Source organism: Periplaneta americana, chromosome 7 (genome assembly GCF_040183065.1).
Source record: "Periplaneta americana isolate PAMFEO1 chromosome 7, P.americana_PAMFEO1_priV1, whole genome shotgun sequence".
Lineage (NCBI taxonomy): Eukaryota > Metazoa > Arthropoda > Insecta > Blattodea > Blattidae > Periplaneta > Periplaneta americana.
Window position 1 is genome coordinate 14,961,656 of NC_091123.1, and position 24,129 is coordinate 14,985,784.

The window sequence follows — 24,129 nt, forward strand, 5'->3', positions numbered from 1 at the left end:
ACTAAAATTAAACTTGAACGTGCTCAGTTTAAGAATGACAGCCTTTTACCGGTACTAGAAAGTAATGATGTGTAACTAGTCAGGGTTAATTTCAGTCTCACACAAACTGTGAACTTACTAGGAATGCAGGCTTTATGGTCTGGAGTAGCAAGATGATTTTCTTCACAAGTGCAGTTTTTCTGCTTGCAGACTGCATTCTTCATGTGAGAACATTCTTCATCGTACTCACAACTCGAAAAGAGATCTGGAATTGAAAATAACATTATTACGGTATGGATTTCACAACTACAACTGTATGGAACACTGACTCTACAACTAGTTCATCCAATCTGATCCTGTAATTCCAACGGCTAAGAAAGGATTTACACCGATTTACATAAATACAGTTTTATGAGCCATTTTTGACAACTTTCGCACTTATTACATTATCCCACGTCTCTACATCCAGGTCTTCATACTGCTAATCACACCTAAGAGTACAGTTTTCATTTCCGATACCGAAAAACTGGAATTGACTACCTCGTCTTCGCATCTTTGAATGAAATTAGAAGAAAACTACCGATATGTTTTCCTCCGAATTTAATGTCTAAAAAACGGATGAGACTTATAACACGTGTATGGCTGATACACATCGAAATACTACAATATCTGAACATGTTTTCAGTTCTCCTTTATGCAACATGAACGTTTTTTTACATAATAAATAATGGTATGGTAATTTTATAATACAAACAGAGAAGTAAAGTAAACAACACATAGTGCATATTAGTGCACCCCCACACTTAGCACAACATGCTTCGCAATTAGATCGTTACAACAATTTCTAAACAGCAGTATCTTAAAGACAATATATTTTGCCTATTTTCATTCCATTATGTCCTACGGAATAATATTTTGGGGAAATTCTATAGATAGTAAAAATATATTCTTATTACAAAAAAGAGCCATTAGAATAATAGTTGGAGCAAAGGCTAGAGAATCATGTAGATTATTTAAAAAAAAATTAGAGATTCTAACCTTAACAAATCAATACATATACTCTACAATAAATTTCCTCTTATGTAATAAAGAAAATTTTCCAACTAACTCAGCCATACATACTATAAATATCCGCAGAAGGAATGATTTTCATATGCCATCATCAAATTTATCATGCTTTCAAAGGGGAGTACGTTACATGGCGATAAAATTGTTCAATAGTCTTCCTGAAGACATTAAGAATCATAGCCAAAACCCTGCATTATTTAAGGTAAAACTAAAAAATTACTTAATATCTCACACTTTCTATTCTGTAGATGAATTCTTGACATTTCACAGTACTGTGTAAATATTATAATACTGTTAAATGGTAAACATATTACATTGTATAAAATATTATTGTTATTAAGGTATTAATTCTGTACATATTTTATATTTGCATTTTATAATATGTATTGCATTTTATTGTTAAACGTAAGAATTGGACATGTTCTTTATTCTATGCTATAAAGCAAATATAAGAATATTATGGAACGAATAAACCTACCTACCTACCTACCTACCTACCTACCTACCTACCTACCTACCTACCTACCTATCTATCTATCTATCTATCTATCTATCTATCTATCTATCTATCTATCTATCTATCTATCTATCTATCTATCTATCTATCTATCTATCTATCTATCTATCTATCTATCTATCTATCTATCTATCTATTCTATTGATGACAATTTTATATTAATTCTTTGTTTAGTTACCGACAGTGGGTTTGTTTATTAATAAAATTTAATCTTCCTCAACTTGGTGAGGTTGTCAAAGACAAAGAATGTTAAACAGTAACATTTAAGATGACATTAAAAATGTCTTACAAGAAATTTGTTTACAAGAAACTAAAATTTGCATTAGATAATATTTCACATAGTTAAAAGTTATAAAAAATACAGATAAAAATATAATAAAAAAATTCAACTGTAATTTGAATTGAAATACAAGTGTCACCATAAAACCTCCAGAGAACCCTTCAAAGCTATCACAGAAATTTCCTTAATTGCTGTTGTTGGGACTCCAAATTTATGACAGAATGACACGAATTGTTTTGTTATGGTCCCTCTAATGCCCACCATTAATCCGATGACTTCTATATCCCTGAGTTTATATGATGTTTTGTAATAAGGGATAGTGGGTTCATAAATTGTCCTGTATGGGTGTCATCTTTTCTATAAAAATTACAAGTGCAAGGAATATCAAAATCAACCATAAAATGCTAACACTAAATGCAATTTATCACAAATTAAATCCGTTGTGTCAGAGCCCATGAAGGACAAGGGCCAATCAACCGGATGCCTCAGAAGAGGTGAAGATCATCAAACCACAACGGAGGTACTGGTACGGTATTGTGTGGTTCACAATGATCCTTCCGCCATCATAGCTGGTTTCCGCAACAGGATTTCACTACTTATCACAACTTTTCAAATTCATCACGATTAGAGTTGTCATGGTAATTTACTTGTTACGTTTTTTACGTAAATTAAATGTAATTTACCTACTAGTAATTTACTTAGCATAGAAAATCAGTTTTTGCGAGACGTAAGTAAACTAATTTCCTTTCGTGTTTTAATAATAAAAAAACTATTTATATTACATTTTAAATTTTAATCTTCTTATATATATCAGCATGAATTCATTATTTTCTGAAGATTATTTGTACAGCCACCTATTAACAGATAAAACAATTATTATACATACTTGTTCTTTCACGTTAATTGAGAAAACTGATGATATCTACTTTTGCACTAGTACTTATTTAATGACAATTTATTTGCACTGAATTTCAAAATGTTACTAACAGATTTAAATTCCTCGAATATAATTTCATATGTACAGTAGGCCTGCATAACTACAAAAGAAACAAGTGTGATTGTTATACGCAAAAGAAAGAATTGCTAACTGAGCAGAACAACGTAGTTGATTTTACTTTCGACACTGGAAATATCACTGGTTAACAGTTTGTCATTATTTTAATTCTCACTGAAAAAAAATGTTGTTACACACTTAAATGATTTACAATTGTCACTCTCACACACCATTAATCACATTAATATTACTGCTGTGTTATTTAACTTAAGTGTGTAATATATTTGAAGCAGATTCTTAGAACATTCGAAGCCGGGCTGGTTTCTTGTAACATTATGAAGAAAGGACCATTTAAAGAAAAGTTTCTCAAGTTGGGGTAAAGAAATTGAGATTTTAAGTACGTAACTTCATACTTTTATTTATTTACTAGCCACACCCGTGCACTCCGCTGCACCCATTAGAAATAAATATAAAGTAATTACATAATTAAAATAGGACATTTGATCCAGGGAACATTCGTGTTTGATAGAAGGATAAATCGTTTAATATGTTACTTAATTTAAATTGCATCCAAATGATTAAAATGCGATCATTTTGGTCCAGAGACACTCATTTGGTGCAAAGACAATTCCTTTAACATATTTCTTAATTTTTATTACATGCAACCATAGCTTAATGAAGATTGACATCATTTAGATTTAATGTGTATATTTTATTTTACTTGTTATAGGTTTCCATTGAATTATGGTAATAACTTAATTTTAACCCTCGTTTTCTACATATTCAGCAAATGGCGCTTGGCCCACTATGGTTCTGAACCCTTCAAATAACTTAAATTATATAATATAATATTACATATTATATTATATTATATTATATCAGAAGTTACTGTAATAACATTATAGCATTATGTCCATCTAGAGAAACTACACTTTCCAATGGTGAAATAATAATTAATTACACAAATCGGTTAATTTAGCTTCCGATATTACTTCATACAAACACAGAAACATTCTCTGTAGGCTATCTTTCATAGCTTTCGATTGTTGCTGTCCAAGGCCCCTTATAGACGAAGTCATTTGTTTTTTAATTCATTACACGGCCTTAGATGGCAGTTATTATAATTTTAAAACTCATTTATCTCATTAAATAGCAGTCCTATCAAAATGTTTCAAGGAATAAAACTTATCGAAAATTATTTTTAAAGAAACGTTTGTTATGTAACATTTTTCACAAAAATCAATAATAAGCGAGGTATTTCGATTTATTTAATTCAGGCCCCCTTATAACCCCCCTTTTAAATAATGTATTTTGAATGCCATATAGCCTAAAATATAGCCTAAAACGAACTTAATTTATATTACAATTTTCATCGAAATCCGTTCAGCCATTATCCCGTGAAAAGGTAACAAACATACAGACAGACAGACATACATACATACAAACAAAAATTTCAAAAAAGCGATTTTCGGTTTCAGGGTGGTTAATTATATATGTTAGGACCAATTATTTTTGGAAAATCGAAAATTACCAGAAAAATTTCGGCTACAGATTTATTATTAGTATAGATTTTTCTAGTTCTTCACTGTATTAACATTATAAATTTTGGTGTTACGTTATCTGATTGACTAATTTCAATGTTGTCTGCATCTTCCTAATAATCCTAGAATAATTCAGAGATTGATGCAAACACCATCGAAACTAGTCAATAAGGTACATAACACCTAAATTTATAATGTTAACACAGTGAAGTCGTTATTTATTTATTTATTGAAATAACTGAATCCTCTAGGATTCCTAAAAAGATGCAAACTACAACGAAACTAATCAATCAGGTAACATAACACCAAAATTTATAAAATGTTAATACAGTGAAGCCGCTATTTATTTATTTATTTACTTACAGTATTTATTGAAATAACTTTACAGTATATCAGTGACCAAAATAACAATAAAATACGACAATAAACATTAAATATTTAACATATGATAATAATTAAATCTTCCCTTAAATAAATATAACAAGACAGTAATTCTTTCAGATTCTAAAGCTGCAATTCAGGAAATATGTTCAAATGCTACAAAGAAGTCAACAAAAATAAGGGAATGCTACAAAATGTTGACACAACTCCAAAAAGTTAATAAGATTGTCCGTCTCCAATGGATTCCAGCACACTGTGGAGTCATGGGGAATGAAACCGCAGACACACTTGCAAAGAAAGGCACAACAATAAAACAAAAATCTAAATTTAATTTCTCATATTCCTCAATAAAACGCTTGATCACTACAAAATTTTCTCATTCATACCTACAAGAAATAGAATCAAATGCTAAAGACAAAAAATGGATTACACTACTTTCCAACCCAGATATAATCCCCCAGAGACCAAGGAAAACAGCAGTTGCAGCCTTCAGACTATTGACAAATCATGACTGTCTAGCAAGTCATCTCTACAGAATAGGTATCTCAGCTTCACCCATATGTGTCCTGTGTAACGATCCAGCAGAAATGAATGAAGACCACTTGAAGACCTGTGAAGCATTAAGATCAGAAGAAACTACAGTTCAAAAGTATTGGAAAGTACGACTGCTAATGGCTTCATTGCCAAATGCAAGGCACTAGACAACAACAACAACAACAACAACATACCGGTATGATAATAAATTATATATATATATATATATATATATAAATGATAGCTGTGAGTAGTATGGAATGAAGATAAATGGAAATAAGATGAAGAGCATGGTCATAGGAAGAAGAATATAGAAGATAAACTTGAGAATTCTAAATGAGGCAGAAGAGCAAGTGGACAGCTTCAAATACTTGGGGTGTACTATAAGCAATAACATGAGCTGCTGTTGCTAGAAGTCAAAAGGAGGATAGCAATGGCCAAGGAAGCTTTTAATAGAAAAAGGAGCATTTTCTGCGGATCTCTGGAAAAGAACTATGGAAGATTCTAGTGAAGTGTTTTGTATGGAGTGTGGCATTGTATGGGGCAGAAACATGGACATTACGACGAAGTGAAGAGAAGTGAATAGAAGCATTTGAAATGTGGATATGGAGAAGAATGGAACGTGTGAAGTGGACAGACAGAATAAGACATGAAGCTGTGGGTGAAGAAATAATGATGCTGAAACTGATCAGGAAGAGGAAAACGAATTGGTTGGGTCACTGACTGAGAAGAAACTGCCTACTGAAGGATATACTGGAAGGAATGGTGAATGGGTGAAAAGCAGTGGCGGTGCGTCAATAAGAGCACAAGAGCACGTGAACACCTTGTTTCCATTAATGAACTACTAGTTTTATTATTTGATACCGTATTGACGTAGTGGGGATGTATAATATCAGAATCGAGTATTTTAAACTTCCCGCATCTTGCATAAACTTCTTATGTAAACTTGGCAACATCCGTTCACGTACAAGCCGTGCTCTTTTCGAGATGGTTACAGGAATTTCACGCATGCACAGGAGAAAATTATTTTTAGCTGGCCGCTTATGACTCGTCAAGAGCACAAAGCGTTAAGTGAACATGATGAGTACCTATCCTACAGATGTCAGGTGCATCGGTGCCTATCGTTCACGTGCTATATCTCGAGGAGGAAATTTAAAAGCCTGTAGATGTCAGCATCTGACTGTAGGAACGTTTACTTTACGTAGATGTGTGTGTACAGTGCTGCTACGAGAGTGTAGTTTGTGAATTACTATACTTCAGTGTCGGCATAATAGCATAGTTTGGCCATGGATAAATTATATATTTATCCATGGTTTGGCTTTCAAACACGTGCTGGCTGACTGTGGTGGTGGTGGTATGAATTTAAGTATCTGTATGGTAGTGTATAATATTTAAGAATAATATTTACTGGCATATATTTATAGTAATCAATCTATGCGAATGGGATTACAGTACTGGTATAGGCTATAGTGTATCAGTGTGTTGTGAATCAAAATATATCACTGAACACACGCGTTTGTAAATAACGGGACTGTGGTATGTATTCATTATTAACAAACGTAAACAATGAACTCTGTTCAGTGAAATTTGGAACAGTAAAGAACTGGGTAAACTGGCTTACCAGGAAAAATTGGAAATAGAAAGACCGAGTTTCACTATTATTATTATTATTATTATTATTATTATTATTATTATCATTATTATTATTATATGTCGTTTTGAATTTATATACGGTTTTTTCGATAGTGAAACATTGGAATCATGACATTTCATATTAGACTAAACGTACAATTTCAAATTATTTTCGATTTTTGAACCACAAAATTGTGAACACACATAATATTTTATCACGAGCCGCCACTGGTGAAAAGTTCGGGGTAGAAGAAGATATCAGATGATAGGCGACATTAAGATATATGGATCATATGAGAAAACGAAGAGGAAGGTAGAAAATAGGAAAGATTGGAGAAAGCTGGGTTTGCAGTGAAAGACCATATATATATATATATATATATATAATCGGGTAATAGAATTTTGGATAACTCAAACGGGTTTAGACTGTACTTAATTCGGATTAGCTAGGTTCTACTGTATTTCTGATTAAATTTTGATTTAGTGAACATGTAGCCAATATGCTAATAAAAATTACTAGAAAGGTTTCGTTTTACTTCTTCAAATAACTCTTTCATTTAAGTTGATTTATTAACTGTGCACTGGATGGTACCTTTACTCTACACCGCAATTCTTGCATGGGAAGTTAAATATTTATTTTATGTCAATAGAAAACTTATTTCGTCTTTTCCTGATAGGATCATTCAAGAGATTTTGTTTTAAGCTGCAGCCTCGCCCAGAAATTGTGAACTTGAACATTTAATCGACATTTGTACCATTATCTCTTTTCCGATAATATAAATATGTATAAGGAGCAGAAGCCGAAAGTGTGTACATTGTGAGATAGAGCAGCTGAATTTCCAAGGAAATCTGTCGTCATACCTTATAACGCAATCAGCTGAATTTCCAAGGAAGTCTTTCGTCATACCTTATAAGGCAATCAGAGAATGATTTTTCGAACTTATTTTTCATTTTATTCATAAAAACACATTCCAAATATTTTCACACTTTCAAGATTAACTCTTCAGCACACGTAAAACGTCAAATAAAATTGACAGCAAATAAATGATAACTTATTTCATGAAAATGACACATACTTTTTTACTAATCGAACAGAACTTAGCAACAGAATCAATACAATTTATTAAAAAGCATGAGTATTACGAAGATTACACATGCTTTCCTATTAAACTTTTTATTACACCAGTACTCATAAAATAAAATGCTATTTTTAACACTTGTAACATAAGTAACTTTTCGGTATTAGGAAAATTAAAATGTACTGCTAACTATATACTTAAGTGCAAATAACTGCATGATTTTTTTAATGTTACAACACTTTCTCCTTATATTTTGCATAATTAGAAAGCAGTGATAGCCGGTAAGACATTCTGGTGGTGGTGGTGCCAAAAATGAAAAAAAAGATTGTACGCAAATTACCCTAGTGAAATTGATAATCACAGCTCATGTTTACATTATGTTAAATAAAACATTAATTAAACCAGGTATTTTACCAGTTGTACAGTTAATAATGCATCTAGTAACAGTTACAATAACATTTCCGAAACTAATAACGAAATTTACAGATACAGATAAGGCAAAACTTTCACAGTATTGCTAGTCAAATACAAATAACTTTCATAACTAGTAAAATTACTGGCAAAAACACACGAGATAAACAGTGATATAGATAATAAATGAACACGTTTGGACTTTATTTAACAGGCAGATGAATCCAAGGCAGCGGCCTGAATAACACATGTTCATGTCCTGCACAGATCTCATGTATCGTTAACAGAAGCATCAATACTATAGCAACAGTATAGCGATATTTAGTTGCCGCAAAATAAAGCAAATATTACACAACATTAACAAACAGTTTTACATAATATTAAAAAATATTTATCTTTCTAAAAAGAACCATCATTATCTCTGCTTTCAATATAGTTGAACGGATAATACTTTACACATTCAAATCCAAAGTTATGTGCATTAGTTTTGAATTGGCAACATTACATTAACATTTGGCGCGGAACTTTAACTTGTGTTTTCGCGCAAGTCTGCAGTTGATGGTTCCCTTCCTAACGTCTCCAACAATCCTGCCATCTAGAGAAATTTCTGCATTATTGTGCTCTAGTGGGCAGAATATTAGCTACTGAGTCAAACTGAATTCGGCTCAAAGTCTGCCATAAGAAACGTATATAAACTAGAATCAGTAGCCTTTTGTACAATGTTATATGGAAGCAGGCGGTGCCACACCGAAGTGGCTCCAACGCTCGGAGAAACGCTGCAAGAGTGCATCCCAATCTGTGTGCGCACTCGTTCAGATGAAATACGAATAAAATGTGTAGAAATAAACTATTACAACTGCTTTCTAGGATATTATTTTTTGTTTCTTTCATTGTTGGTGCCATGGCACACTGGCACTACCCCAAAAGCCGCCCCTGTTAGAAAGTAAAACAGAAGCGGACATGGCTCTATGGGTAAGGCAGTCAACATTACTCCCTCTTTGTTGCAGTGTATCCAGATTAGAGTAACAACTGACTGCACAGACATAACTTCAATATTGCAGAAGAACCAATGGAATGAATACTGAAAGCGTCATCAACTAATATGAAACAGACATCTACTGTTATATGTTTTTTTTTTTTTTTTGCGTTATAGGTCAATAGTTTAACAAACTTACAAGCCTAATTAAATATTTTCTTCTTCTGTATTATTTTCGCATATGGCCAGGTAAAATTTAAGGTCACCTATGATAGCAAATACTAGTACTCACATTTTTTCTTCTTACAGACACCGTTGACCGGCACTGCTCCAGAAACGCAGATGCATTCTTCCGAGACGCAGGTCGCTAGTTCTCCCAAATCCCTGACGCACTCATCTTGTGTCTTACAACTTGATCTGAGTTTTTTCAACTCTGTAACAAAATAAGATTGAAAAAATGACAAGAGAAAGAAAGCAGTAGCAAGTTTTAGGCTAAAGATCGGCTATACTTCGGAATTATTTGTAGAATTCTACAAATACTAAGAGTAAGTAATTGATTAACTAGCGGACTTACTCGTGTTAATTATGTAAGTTTGTGCGGCTTACAGCTGTTTCGGTGCTTCATCACACCATCTTCAGAGCCTACTAGATCTCGGCATCATATCGAACTTCTCTGCCTGTTATGTGGGTGCGTTTGATTGTTGAAAGATGTTGAAAAGTGGAGTCAAATAGTGTGTGTGTGTGTGTACTGAAATTAAACTGTGTGTTGAGAATTTGATCGGGGTTCGAGATGACGCCGAGATCTAGTAGGCTCTGAGGATGGTGTGATGAAGCACCGAAACAGCTGTAAGCCGCACAAACTTACATAATTAACACGAGTAAGTCCGCTAGGCTTACTGTTAGGTTTCGTAACAAGCTGCTTTTTACGGTGATGGGTTGTTAGTCCTTCGCCCAACCCCCAAGCTGGAGGACCACCCCTTATCGGCTGTCCACGACTGCTTATTCAATATATTCGCAGCTATCCTCCATATGATTATGTCTCGTGACCAGAATATTGTACGAAATGGAACTATAAAAATTGGAGATTTATCTTTCGAAGAGGTGGAAAAATTCAAATATCTTGGAGCAACAGTAACAAATATAAATGACACTCGGGAGGAAATTAAACGCAGAATAAATATGGGAAATGCGTGTTTTTATTCGGTTGAGAAGCTTTTGTCATCTAGTCTTCTGTCAAAAAATCTGAAAGTTAGAATTTATAAAACAGTTATATTACCGGTTGTTCTGTATGGTTGTGAAACTTGGACTCTCACTTTGAGAGAGGAACAGAGATTAAGGGTGTTTGAGAATAAGGTTCTTAGGAAAATATTTGGGGCTAAGAGGGATGAAGTTACAGGAGAACGGAGAAAGTTACACAACAGCAGAGCTGCACGCATTGTATTCTTCACCTGACATAATTAGGAACATAAAATCCAGAAGTTTGAAATGGGCAGGACATGTAGCACGTATGGGCGAATCCAGAAATGCATATAGTGTGTTAGTTGGGAGGCCGGAGGGAAAAAGACCTTTGGGGAGGCCGAGACGTAGGTGGGAAGATAATATTAAAATGGATTTGAGGGAGGTGGAATATGATGGTAGAGACTGGATTAATCTTGCTCAGGATAGGGACCAATGGCGGCCTCATGTGAGGGCGGCAATGAACATCCGGGTTTCTTAAAAGCCAGTAAGTAAGTAAGTCCGCTAGTTAATCAATTACTTATATTCAAGTGTTAAAAGTTGTATACGCAAGATTCAAAATGGAATACCAAGAGTGTTACAGCAAACGTTCCTTGTTAGTCCCGCCTGGCTAGGGCTCAGTTGCGAACATTTACAGAGAGAAGTAAATGGCCAGTCATCTCCATTTGGTACCACCGAAACTCGTACACTTACTCCGAAATAAAAGAGTAGAGTGAAATGGAGAGTGTTGGTGTAATAAAATTTGTACTGTCAAGGAAAATGGGAGAACCCCGAGAAAAACTCATCCTTTGGTCTAGTTCATCACAAGTATAACTCCAATCTGTGCAGGGATCGAACTCATGCTCTGAGAATTATATACTTGTACTGAGCTATCGAAGAGCCTAGAATATCTGAAGTGCAAGTGGTTTATATTGACATAGAATTTTTAGAAAGACAAGGAAATAATATTCATTAATTCATTTGCACGTCTTGTTGCTGTTACCTTTCACTAAGTATCTTTGGATGTTGGGGGAAGGAAGAAAACCCCTGGCACTGGTATGCAGCCATTGGATGAAGCAGTGGCAAAGCCGTCTCTACCTTCTGATTGTAAAACTTTGTACATTTTTTAACACGAGCTTGAAAAATCACAAATACAAGTCAAACCACCAATACAGTGCACGTTGTTTTATTGGCTTTTCTATCAAAATGTTTTGTGACACAGACCCTACAAGACGATGATCACTCATTTTCACTTCCAAACAGAATATAAGTAAAACAATATAACTTGTCTCTGAGCACTCTGTTAGCCAAGGATATTTCTTATAGCATGAAAACTGAAAATTTCTATTTCGTCTTCCTCCATCCACTAATATGTAGTCCACACCTGTGGAGTAACGGTCAGCGCGTCTGGCCGCGAAACCAGGTGGCCCGGGTTCGAATCCCGGTCGGGAAAAGTTACCTGGTTGAGGTTTTTTCCGGGGTTTTCCCTCAACCCAATATGAGCAAATGTTGGGTAACTTTCGGTGCTGGACCCCGGACTCATTTCACCGGCATTATCACCTTCATTTCATTCAGACGCTAAATAACCTAGATGTTGATACAGCGTCGTAAAACAACCCAATAAAATAAAATAAAAACTAATATGTAAATGTGGTGTCGACCTCCTATCTTTGTAAGCACATTTTGTTTCATACGTCCAACTTGAAAACGTTTCTCTTTTAATTGCCATTTTACACAAATTTAATATGTAACACATGCATGCACTTTTAATTAAACTAAACTAAACAACGCTTCTGAGAACATCAATATAGCGTGACGTAATATTGTGATAGAAGGCTAGCTTCGTTCTGTAGTAAATCGATACCTCCTCCCTGGTCTCCCCCTCAAGCTTGCGAGTCAAGGTAGTCGTCATGCCTATAGAGGCTTTTTGCCTTAAGCCTCGCTGCACGCACTGCTCTCTCCATACTGGAATAACTGCCAACAGTGAACCTAATACATGGAAGGATCGGAGTGCAACCAAGTGTTACAATACATCGTTATTACGAACTTATAGGTCTACTGTTACTAGAAATAATAACTCAAATGTTTTGGGTAGCCAACCCTCAAAAGCCTCTTAAGAGTTTCGCCACTAAACAAAACTTTTCTGGATGTGGGATCCTATATGAAGTTACTCATAATGAACTCCTCTATCATCCCTAAAAGTTTGTAATAAAGTCACAAAATCGTCCTATATATGCGATTCCGGATTATGATGCATCTACTGTTCTCCAACCAGGAGATAAACCGTGAAAGGAATGTGCTTACTATTGCGTCATCTATTGGAGCGAAGTAGATAGATAATATTGGAGTTATAACGTCAGTTTCAAAATCATGCGCTCTCCTGCATATGTTATTTCCTGTATGGAGGGATTAAAAGACCAAGAGATTAACAGTGATCTAATTTTGTAACTAGGGTAGTATAAAAATGTGTTATGGTTTGTGCTTTGAGAGATAGCCAATAGAGATATGAGTAACCACGTGCGTGACCTTATGATATCTTATGACAACATTCATTCACAGCATCACCCCGCTTCCCTTCATTCCCCGGAGACATTCTCGTGGTTGGAGTACAGTATTTCAACTCAAAAACTAAAATAACTTACAATGTGAATACCATCCAGTGGCGGTTCCTCGGGGGAGGGAAGGGAGGAACGTCCTCCTCACATTTTTCTTCTTTTGAAAATAAATACCAAATAAAATATGTGCCTTGAAATTCGAGGAAGATTCGATCATTTTTAAGTTCACAGCTATAAGAAAAACTCGGTTGATCGAGTTATAAACGACGCGCGCTCATGTGCTGTAGAAAACTGTGAGAAAGATGCGAGATTGTTTGTGTGGAGGAACGGCACTCCATTCCTCCTCTACTGCAGTTAACACACATAGACAACAGCACACTAGCGGCCAGAGAAAGAAGCAGAGTTTTAAAGCAAGTAAATGAACGGAGAAGGAGGAGATCCTCCTCTGAATTAGTCATGGGCGGGAAATAGAAACCGACTGGTCGTGCAGCAAGCTCGCTACCGCTGCCACCTAACGATGCTGCATTCAACCAGACTATAACACAACTAGGAGGAGACACAACAAAATCAGTTTTAACGCAACGCTATGAAAGACACCATATAAACTTTTTTTAAAATTATAAATCAAAAATATTATTCATTGCACTTTATATAGGCTACTATTCATGGTTTGAAACTTTCGTGGATATTTGAAAGTTAAAGTCGGGTTTATGTAAAACAAAGATGAAGTAGTTCTACGTAGTTGGCCCCTGAAATTCACTTCTATTCATTGTTTACTAGACAGGGCAACAGCCAAGTTGTCAGTTTTGTACAAATATATTTGAAACTGAAAGTAGGTACTGAAAACTACATCATTTTTAACATAAAAAATGAATCGGCCACCGGCAGCTTTGAACAATAATGATAGTATGACTTTACAAGAACTGACATTCTTCAAAAGCATTTGATACTGAACTTGTAAAATGTACATGTGGCAACACAGACCACGTGGGTGGGTGCAGTGTTCTCGCTGTCCTCAGATTATTTCCCATTCCCATTTCCGTAAAACGGTTCTGGTTACGAGTTAGTAGCTAGTCTCTTCCAACACGTGTGATGCTGTAGTGTGCTCGAAAAATGCTACGAGGTTGTGAATTTCCTTGTAATTGTTAATTTGCGCAATTATTCAACAATGAATGGAAGTGAAAATATAATATATTTTGGACAATTTAGGAAACTCAGTTTACAAGAACAGATTATTGCTATACAGAAGGGAAGGCCAATCCCAACACTACCTGGTCTTACATGTATGCATGTAGGCTAATTTGTAGCATGTTTCATTCAAGAAGGTGTCATTTCGTGCTGTTAACTTCTTTCCTCCTCTTAAGAAATATGCACGAGCCGCCACTGATACCATCACTGCGATAACCACCAGTTGACTAACTGAAGCAACACGGCAGCTAAGAAGGAGATAAGACAACAGTGTTTACTTGTTATGGAAAATTCTAAACCTTAATGAGGGTTTTGCACTGTGCTTCAATAGAGGTGGAAGCAAGTCGTTGTCCGTTGGTAAGAAAAACTATCTCTTACGAAATGCCTATTCCAACACAAACTAAAAGAAATACAGTAGTGTACATACACGTTGCAACCTTCAATCAGTCGCACATGCGCAAAAGTGAATTTGTTCTTATGAAGTTACCTGGTACGCATCCCGTGGACCCAACTCCGAATCCTTGAGGACATTTGCAGGTCTGTTTCTCTTCGATGAACTTTGAGCCTCCTGTGCAGTTGCAGAGTCCATCTTCACATTTGCTGATGTATGGTGCTGCCCAGAGGTCATCACAATCCTGTTTCGTCTTGCAAGATGGGTTTTCTGCAGTCACACAGTCAACAGTTGCATTAGTTTCAGAGTTATACTTGTTTTTTTGAAAGATGGGACATGACAGGAGCGTTGCGATCGGAAAAAAAACAACTGAATATCACATAGCGTGGTAGGCCTGTTGCTATGGTAACAACGGTTAAGTTGCCAAACTTACAGGTCCCACATGGCGAGTGTTTTAATAGCTCTCTTGGGAACATTTATTGTGCACACAATGTTAGCATTGGTACATTTCGCCTTTGATTCTCTGTCGATTTTTGTATTGTTTTCTTACTTTCGCGTCAATTGTCAATGAATATTTTAACGTCAGCCATCTTAACGAAAATTGCTAGCTTCCATCAGCTGGCAGCGTGGTAGTCCATTTTGGCAACATGGTACTGTAGTTCCAAGCTCGGCAGCTTAACTGCCATGTCCCATCTTTCAAAAAAACAAGTATAGCATGTTTTTACTTTTAGGTGGTTTCAGTCTGCAAGAAAAGTTATATCCCATTCTTGTAACCGTGACCAGATCAATAAAATATATTTGGTAAGAAAAAGGAAGAATAGGGCAGGTGGCACAAAGAATGACTGTAAAGTCTGTAAGTGAACAATTGGAGCCGTCTTCAAGTAACATCCATTTAACAGCAAGGGTCTGACAAACAAATATATATTTTTTATTTTAGTAGGTTATTTTACGACGCTTTATCAACATCTCAGGTTATTTAGCGTCTGAATGAGATGAAGGTGATAATGCCAGTGAAATGAGTCCGGGGTCCAACACCGAAAGTTACCCAGCATTTGCTCATATTGGGTTGAGTGAAAACCCTGGAAAAAACCTCAACTAGGTAACTTGCCCCGACCGGGAATCGAACCCGAGCCACTTGGTTTCGCGGCCAGACACGTTAACTGTTACTCCACAGGTGTGGACACAAACAAATATTAACACAATAGAATAAAAGAAATAAATTTTCTTCGATACATATATAATATGTTTAACAACATCTTCCTCTGCCTAGAGTTTTTATACTTTTATTTGTGTTCGCCACATAACCTTGTCATTGCAGTCCAATTCTTTAAATCTCTTCTCTTACGTGGCATGTGTGATTGTATCGTATTGTAGTTATTAACATTCCATGGTATTCATACATTGCTTTACAGCTAGAATATGGAACTTAATATTATTATAAAGTCTTAATTTATAGTCAGTCTAGATGAAATATATATACATACGAGATTTACAATATAGTCTACTAGTACAACACAAAGTTTTAGTATCAATTTCATAAAGTGTTATTGAATGTCATGAATTCACCTACAGAATAGAAGGCGTGAGAAATTAGGTACTTCTTTAATTTGGCCCTAAATAATTTTATGTTTTGAGTTTCATTTTTTTATATCGATAGGGAGGCTATTAAAAATTTTTACTGCCATATAACGCACTCCTTTTTGATAGCACGATAGACTTGACGATGGAGTATGAAAGTCATTTTTTTGACGTGTATTTATGCTATGAACTGTTGAATTAGTTACAAAGTTTTCACGATCACATACGAGGAAGATTATTAATGAAAAGATATAATGACAAGCCATGGGCATTATTTGTAGTTTTTTGAAAATAGTCCTACAAGATTCCCTAGATTTGGCACCTACTATTATTCTAATTACTCTTTTTTGTAATAGAAATATACTGTTACTATCTGTGGAATTTCCCCAGAATATTATTCCAAAACTCATTACAGAGTGATAAAATCTTAACTTTAAAACTGAGCATTCCTTCTTTCTCTGATTGTTTCATTTCTGACTATATCCAATTTAAACACCTTGCCGAACGTTTCAAGAAACCCATTTCCAAATAAAATAATTTTGACTCAATATTTTTGATTTCATACTTACTTACAAAGGGCTTTTAGAAAACCCAGCAGTTCATTGCCCCCTCACATAAGAACGCCATCAGTCCCTATCCTGAGCAAGATTAATCCAGTCCCTACTATCATATCCCACCTCCCTCAAATCCGTTTCAATATTATCCTCCCATCTAGATCTCAGCATCCCCAAAGGTCTTTTATCCTCAGGTCTCTCAACTAACACTCTATACGCATTTCTGGATTCACCCAAACGTGCTACATGCCCTGCCCATCTCAAACGTCTGGATTTAATGTTCCTAATTATGTCAGGTGAAGAATACAATGTGTGAAGTTCTGCGTTGCGTAACTTTATCCATTCTCCCTCTTACTTGTAAGCTCCAAATATTTTGCTAAGCACCTTGTTCTCGAACACCCTTATCCTCTGTTCCTCTCTCAAAATGAGGATTCAAGTTTCACAACCATACAGAACAACGGTAATAGTATAACTGTTTTATAAATTCTAACTTTCACTTTCTTCGAAAACACACTGCATGATAAAAGTTTCTCAACCGAATAATAACAGGCATGTCCCATATTTAATCTGCGTTTAATTTCCTCTGGAGTGTTATTTTTATTTTTTACAGCTGCTCCAAGTTTTTGAATTTTTCTATTTCTTCAAAGGATAATTTTTTTTTCGTACTATGTTCTGGTTACAAAAATAATCATATACCTTGTCTTTTCGGGATTTACTTCCAAACTTATATCATTATTTGCTTCAAGTAAAATTCCCGTGTTTTCCCTAATACTTTATAGAATTTCTCCTAACATATTCATGTCATCCGCATATACAAGCAGCTGATGTAACCCATTCAATTCCAAACTCTCTCTGTTTTCCTGGACTTTCCTAATGGCATATTCTAGAGCGAAGTTAAAAAGTAAAGGTGATAGTGCATCTCCCTGCTTTAGCCCGCAGTAAATTGAAAAACTGTCAAGATAGAATCTGGCCTATACGGAGTCTGCTGTATGTTTCACATTTTAATTAATCGAACTAGCTTTTTGAAAAACCAAATTCAATGAGAATATTATATATAACTTCTCTCTTAACCAAATCATATGCCTTTTTGAAATCTATGAATGACTGATGTGCTGTGTCCTAATACTCCAATTTTTCTCCAATATCTGTCGAATACAAAAAACCTGATCAATGGTCGATCTATTACGCCTAAAACCACATTGATGATCCCCAATAATTTCATCTACGTATGGAGTTATTCTTCTCAAAAGAATATTGGACAAAATTTTGCACGACGTCAACAAAAGTGATATTCCTCGAAAGTTACTACAGTTAGTCTTGTACCCCTTCTTAAAGATAGTACGATTATGGACTCCTTCCATTGTTCTGGTACAATTTCCTTTCGCAAATTCAAGCTCATAATTTCGCTAGATAATGCACTTTCATCCTCTTGTATCAATTCTGCTGGAATTTGATCAATACCTTGAGACTTGTACTTTTTCAGCTTTTCTATCGCAATTTAGACTTCAGAAGCATATGTTCGGCCTTTAAAAGGCAGCAGTTTGTATTTGAATTTCGTCTCGATCATTTCTATTTGCCCTATGTACATTTAATAGTTGCCCAAAATAGTTTTTCATCGGTTCAGGATGGAATGAGAGTCTGCAAGCAAGTCACCATTCTCATCCTTGATCGCGTTTTCCTTTGCCTGACATCCGTTCTTAAATTCCTTTATGCCCTTAAACAAATCTCTAATGTTTTTATTTTAACTATCTATTTCTACCTCATTCAGTTTTTCCTTCACGTAATCTATCTTTTTGTTCTAAGTGTACCACTTGTCTCTCGCCTTTCATTGAAATAATTATCTCTATTCGCTTCGGCTGGACCCTGTAAGATTTCAGTTTTGCCTGTTTTCTTCTTTCTACTACCCTGGAGCAATCTTCATTAAACCACGATTTCTTTTTCTTGGTTTCATAATAACCTATGCTCTTTTATATTTCATAATGCTTACAAACTATATGCTTTTATCAACAGGTCTTTTTCTGATGAACAGGAAGTTGGCATGATGCATCAACCTCCAACTTGGAGGACCAGAGTTGTAATTTTGGGATTTCCTTCCCCTAGAACACTAGCTTTCATCACAGCTAACGAGCTTTTTCTGCCCAGCTTGATAGGTCCGCGAATGGTATTTTATTTCCTACCCATCCACCCACCAGACATTGACTGCTTAGAGAATTCCCCTATCTCCCACCTGGGGATGCGTCCTTTAGGGATTACAGGTTTCCGCGAGTGCTTTGACATAATAACAAAAGGACATATAAATCTAATGAAGATAGCAAACACTGAACATATTAATATAAAAGAAAATTTTCATAATGAATCATGAAAGAACGATTAATTTTGAAATGTATGTATGTATGTATGTATGTATGTATGTATGTATGTATGTATGTATGTATGTATGTATGTATGTATGTATGTATGTATGTATGTATGTATGTATGTATGTATGTATGTATGTATGTATGTATGTATGTATGTATGTATGTATGTATGTATGTATGTATTTAATGCTCAACCAGATTGATTCAACATCATTTGTTTCCTGGCAGACAAGTACAAAGTCCCCATAGAGGATTTAAAATTTACAAGTTTTTTACAAACATTTAAATATTCCCAATTCATAATAGAATTTTCCTCATTACAAATGACACACTGAGGTGATGGTAAAATACCCAGTTTATATAAATATTCTGCCAGGCAGCTACAGTCTCTTTACGGGTGTGATCAGGAAGTATCTCTTATATATATATATATATATATATATATATATATATATATATATATATATATATATATATACTGTGAGACAAGAAAGAATTTGTATCTTATCATGTAAGAACTTTTGAATTTTGAAATGAGAAACAAACAAGAAATTAAAATAATATTTTTAACATACAATGCATCACCACTTACGAGTCAGAAAGACAGACCAGATTCATAACTCTGAAGGCTGCAAACAAGAAACAGAATGAAGTCGTCTAAGCCACTCCAGTGATCTCCTGTTTCCCCAGTATAGACATCGACATTTCTATTCGTTCAATTCGTGGTTTATAATATTTTATTATTTATGTAGTATTTAGAACCTATGGAGTACTTTGAAGATACCTATATGAGATATATAAAATTTTTCTTAACAGTTTTCCTCAACACTAGTTCTTTCATAAGTGTCCAATACCGTAATAAAAATGTGTGTACTGTATGCATTCATATTGCACTGCTAATTAGTTAAATAAAAAAATATGTCACGAAAATATCCATTTTCAGAATTAAACAATGGAAATGTGAAACAAAAATATGCTTAGAATGGTCTAAAATAAAAAAAAAAGTTATGGGAAACCAATTTTAAGGACGCTAGTGCATTAACACTTTTATATTACTTCCATTTTGCAATCATTTATTTCTTTCCATACAGAGGAAAAATTAAGATGTAATATCTTCCATTTACACCATAGGTGTAAGCATTATAACCTCAACATTTTCCTTAAAATGATCGTATGGTGGTTTAATACGGGTACTCAGCCAGGCAAGAGACAGCAGATGACGTATTTGACATACCAGTAACCTGCTCTTGACCTGATTAAAGTGAATGTTGGAGAATCGATCATAGAATTGCGATAAATAGAGATATCTGACGTTGTGTCAACATCCGAAGTTGATAAGTAACCAGTGACATTGGGATTGCTTAAAAAAAAACCTCTTTTCATTATCGTATAGTATTTTGGGGAAGAGTTTTAACATAGACTGTCGAATTCCAACTGAAACATTGCCACAATGTCACAAGGGAATGCCAATTCATGAACACTCTCCGACAATTCATCCTCGAATTCTAAAGCACTTTCAGATTCAGAGACCTGAAGCGATTTTTTTAGTGGCAGTTCTGTCAAAGAAGACTGCAATATTGCGTTTCCCGCCCAGGCCCAACATTTCAAACACACTTAAATATTATTTTTCATTTTCGGAAAGCAGTTCTAAAGAATCAGCCTATATAATCAAAAATTTAGTTCATTTTATCACACTAATATTTTATTCCATTAGACTTATTGTATGCTTGGGCACAAGGAACTGAACGAAAATTATCACTTGAATTGGTGAGTATTAAAAGGCACTAAGTGACTTTTTTTTTTTTTTTTTTTGTAAACTGAGATATACGTTGTTTCTTATATTTTCAAGACAACCCTATCGATTAGTAATGAAATGAACTACCTAAAGAAACTGTAGGACAGTAGATTGCAACCCCTTCTTTAGAGTTGGTGAAGAAAGGAACAGTTTAAATAAAGACATGCGTCCTGTGACCACATGATCACGCACGGCGGTAATGGGTTAATTTGTGTAATTTTATTACAAAACGAACATTTTTCCTACTTAAGCGATAAGGTTGGAAGTAAATCCCGAAAAGACTAAGTATATGATTATGTCTCGTGACCAGAATATTATACGAAATGGAAATATAAAAATTGGAGATTTATCCTTCGAAGAGGTGGAAAAATTCAAATATCTTGGAGCAACAGTAACAAATATAAATGACACTTGCGAGGAAATTAAACGCAGAATAAATATGGGAAATGCCTGTTATTATTCGGTTGAGAAGCTTTTGTCATCCAGTCTTCTGTCAAAAGATCTGAAAGTTAGAATTTATAAAACAGTTATATTACCGGTTGTTCTGTATGGTTGTGAAACTTGGACTCTCAATGTGAGAGAGGAACAGAGATTAAGAGTGTTTGAGAATAAGGTTCTTAGGAAAATATTTGGGGCTAAGAGGGATGAAGTTACAGGAGAATGGAGAAAGTTACACAACGCAGAGCTGCACGCATTGTATACTTCACCTGACATAATTAGGAACATAAAATCCACACATGTAGCACGTATGGGCGAATCCAGAAATGCATGTAGTGTTAGTTGGGATGCCGGAGGGAAAAAGACCTTTGGGGAGGCCGAGACGTAGATAGGAAGATAATATTAAAATGGATTTGAGGGAAGTGGGATATGATGGTAGAGACTGGATTAATCTTGCTCAGGATAGGGACCAATGGCGGACTTATGTGAGGGCGGCAATGAACCTTCGGGTTCCTTAAAAGCCAGTAAGTAAGTAAGTAAGTAAGTAAGTAAGTAAGTAAGTAAGTAAGTAAGTAAGTAAGTAAGTAAGTAAGTAAGTAAGCATTTTCTGGATAATTGATTCCTTTAAATCACTTATATGTAATAAATTGCTTAATATGCAAGTTACGACAAAAGACATTAAGTTAATAGTGCAATGCCTTCAGTATTGTCTCTCAATACAACAAACAATACCCGACAAAGCAATATGTTTGAAACCACTGATAAAAATGTCAATTTATCAGTCAACCTTAAGAAATTGTTAGTCACATCTATTGTCTCTTAAAATATACAAAACAAAAACCAGATAAGACTGGCATTGTACGAGATAAAAGTACTGTCGATTTGTATTCTTTCCTTAAGTAATAAAAAAAGAGTCCGAAAATGCATGCCAGAAAAGGGAAATGGGTGTATCTATAAAATATGTTAATGTGTAATTAGTTACTAGAGCCCGGTTTCCATGCACTATCAAATCTTAAAACATGCATGCATTCGTGCACTATCATATGATAAAACATTCACAATGAAGCAAAAAACAGTAAAATTATGCACTATCAAAATTGAGTTTTACATTATGTTACATTTTAATTTTATTTTGAAGCAATGTACTACAACTAATTCCTAAAAAAAAAAAAAATGTCTCCAGTTAAGCTCATGTGTATCTGAAGGACGTCCTTGAACACAGAAAATGATGTTCCTACGTCACAAGATGTGACAGATGCATACTTAAACCAAGAAATTTCGGACAAAATGAGGTCGAATTGCAAGTCTTGTGCATTTCCGCATGACTATGACCTCATCGGGAATCGAATCCGCGGTCTTCAGACTTTGGAGCGTTACGCCTTAACTACAACACTATCGCGCGCCCCATAATACGCAAGTACTTAGGTATTTATTACAACAATCACAATAAACTACTTCATCCATCTTTAAAAATTCATTTCCCTCAATCCATTTTGACACGAGATATCTTCTTGCAGTTCTAACGGGAGCTATAGCAACACTTCACAATTCGACACAAAAGTATACTAAACTGCAGGCTGTAGGCATGCTGCTTCTGACTTCCTTTGTTTCAATATTTTGATCTTGGCTTGTAACGAGCAAGAGTTGGGGGTTGGAAATTCCAGCGTAACAAAGGGAAGATATATTGAGAAGTCCAAAGACTAGTTGTAAGGCAGGATACCAAGAAACCATATTACCTGTAGCTTTCTTTATTTTTTTCTCAATATACACATAATTCGCCTCTGGAATTCGTTACCTAATGACGTCAGAGACTGCCGGACTTTATCACAATTCAAAATTAAATTGGAAATTTTTTTTAGTAGGTAATTTTACGACTTTTATCAACATCTAAGGTTATTTAGCGTCTGAATGAGATGAAGGTGATAATGCCGGTGAAATGAATCCGGGGTCCAGCACCGAAAGTTACCCAGCATTTGCTCATATTGGGTTGAGGGAAAACCCCGGAAAAAACCTCAACCAGGTAACTTGCCCCAACCAGGAATCGAACTCGGGCCACCTGGTTTCGCGGCCAGACGTGCTAACCGTTACTCCACAGAGGTGGACTGGAAAATTTTGTCTTATTTAATGCTTTTTAGGTACTTTGCCACGTCTGTTCTTTGTTTTCTACATTTGAACTTCATGATATGATCAGCCCTGTCACTAGTCTAGTATTGATGTCGGTCCATGCTTTGTGTCCCGTTTATGTCTGAAACAATGCGCTAAGTATACTTTTCGTCGATTTGATTCGAGCGCCAATGATCGTATTATAAAAGTGCCAACAACAGTATACACAAGGTACCACAGTAAAACACGTGGGATATACATAAAAATGTAAATTTGGCAACATAGCTGCGGAAATAGACTATACTTGTTTTTTTGAAAGATAGGACATGACAGTTAAGCGGCCGAGCTTGGAACTACAGTGCCATGTTGCCAATATGGATTATCATGCTGCCAGCTGATGGAAGCTAGCAAGTGACGTTAAGATGGCTGACGTTAAAACATTCATTGACAATTGACCCAAAGGTAAGAAAACAAAACAAACATCGACAGAGAATCAAACACAAAACGTACCAATGCTAACACTGTGTGCACAATAAATGTCGCCAAGAGAGCTATAAGCA

General features: G+C 35.2%; 1 protein-coding gene across 1 annotated transcript in view; it reads right to left on the minus strand.

Annotated features, from left to right (window-relative positions):
- LOC138702935 (prion-like-(Q/N-rich) domain-bearing protein 25) overlaps positions 1 to 24,129 on the minus strand; it is a 59,137-nt gene that overhangs the window by 12,599 nt on the left and 22,409 nt on the right. Inside the window, exons 2-4 of the mRNA XM_069830346.1 lie at positions 14,838 to 15,011; positions 9,685 to 9,825; positions 119 to 244 (exon numbers count right to left, since the gene is read on the minus strand). Coding sequence (XP_069686447.1) covers positions 119 to 244; positions 9,685 to 9,825; positions 14,838 to 15,011 — 441 coding nt within the window. The remainder of the gene's footprint in view (positions 1 to 118; positions 245 to 9,684; positions 9,826 to 14,837; positions 15,012 to 24,129) is intronic.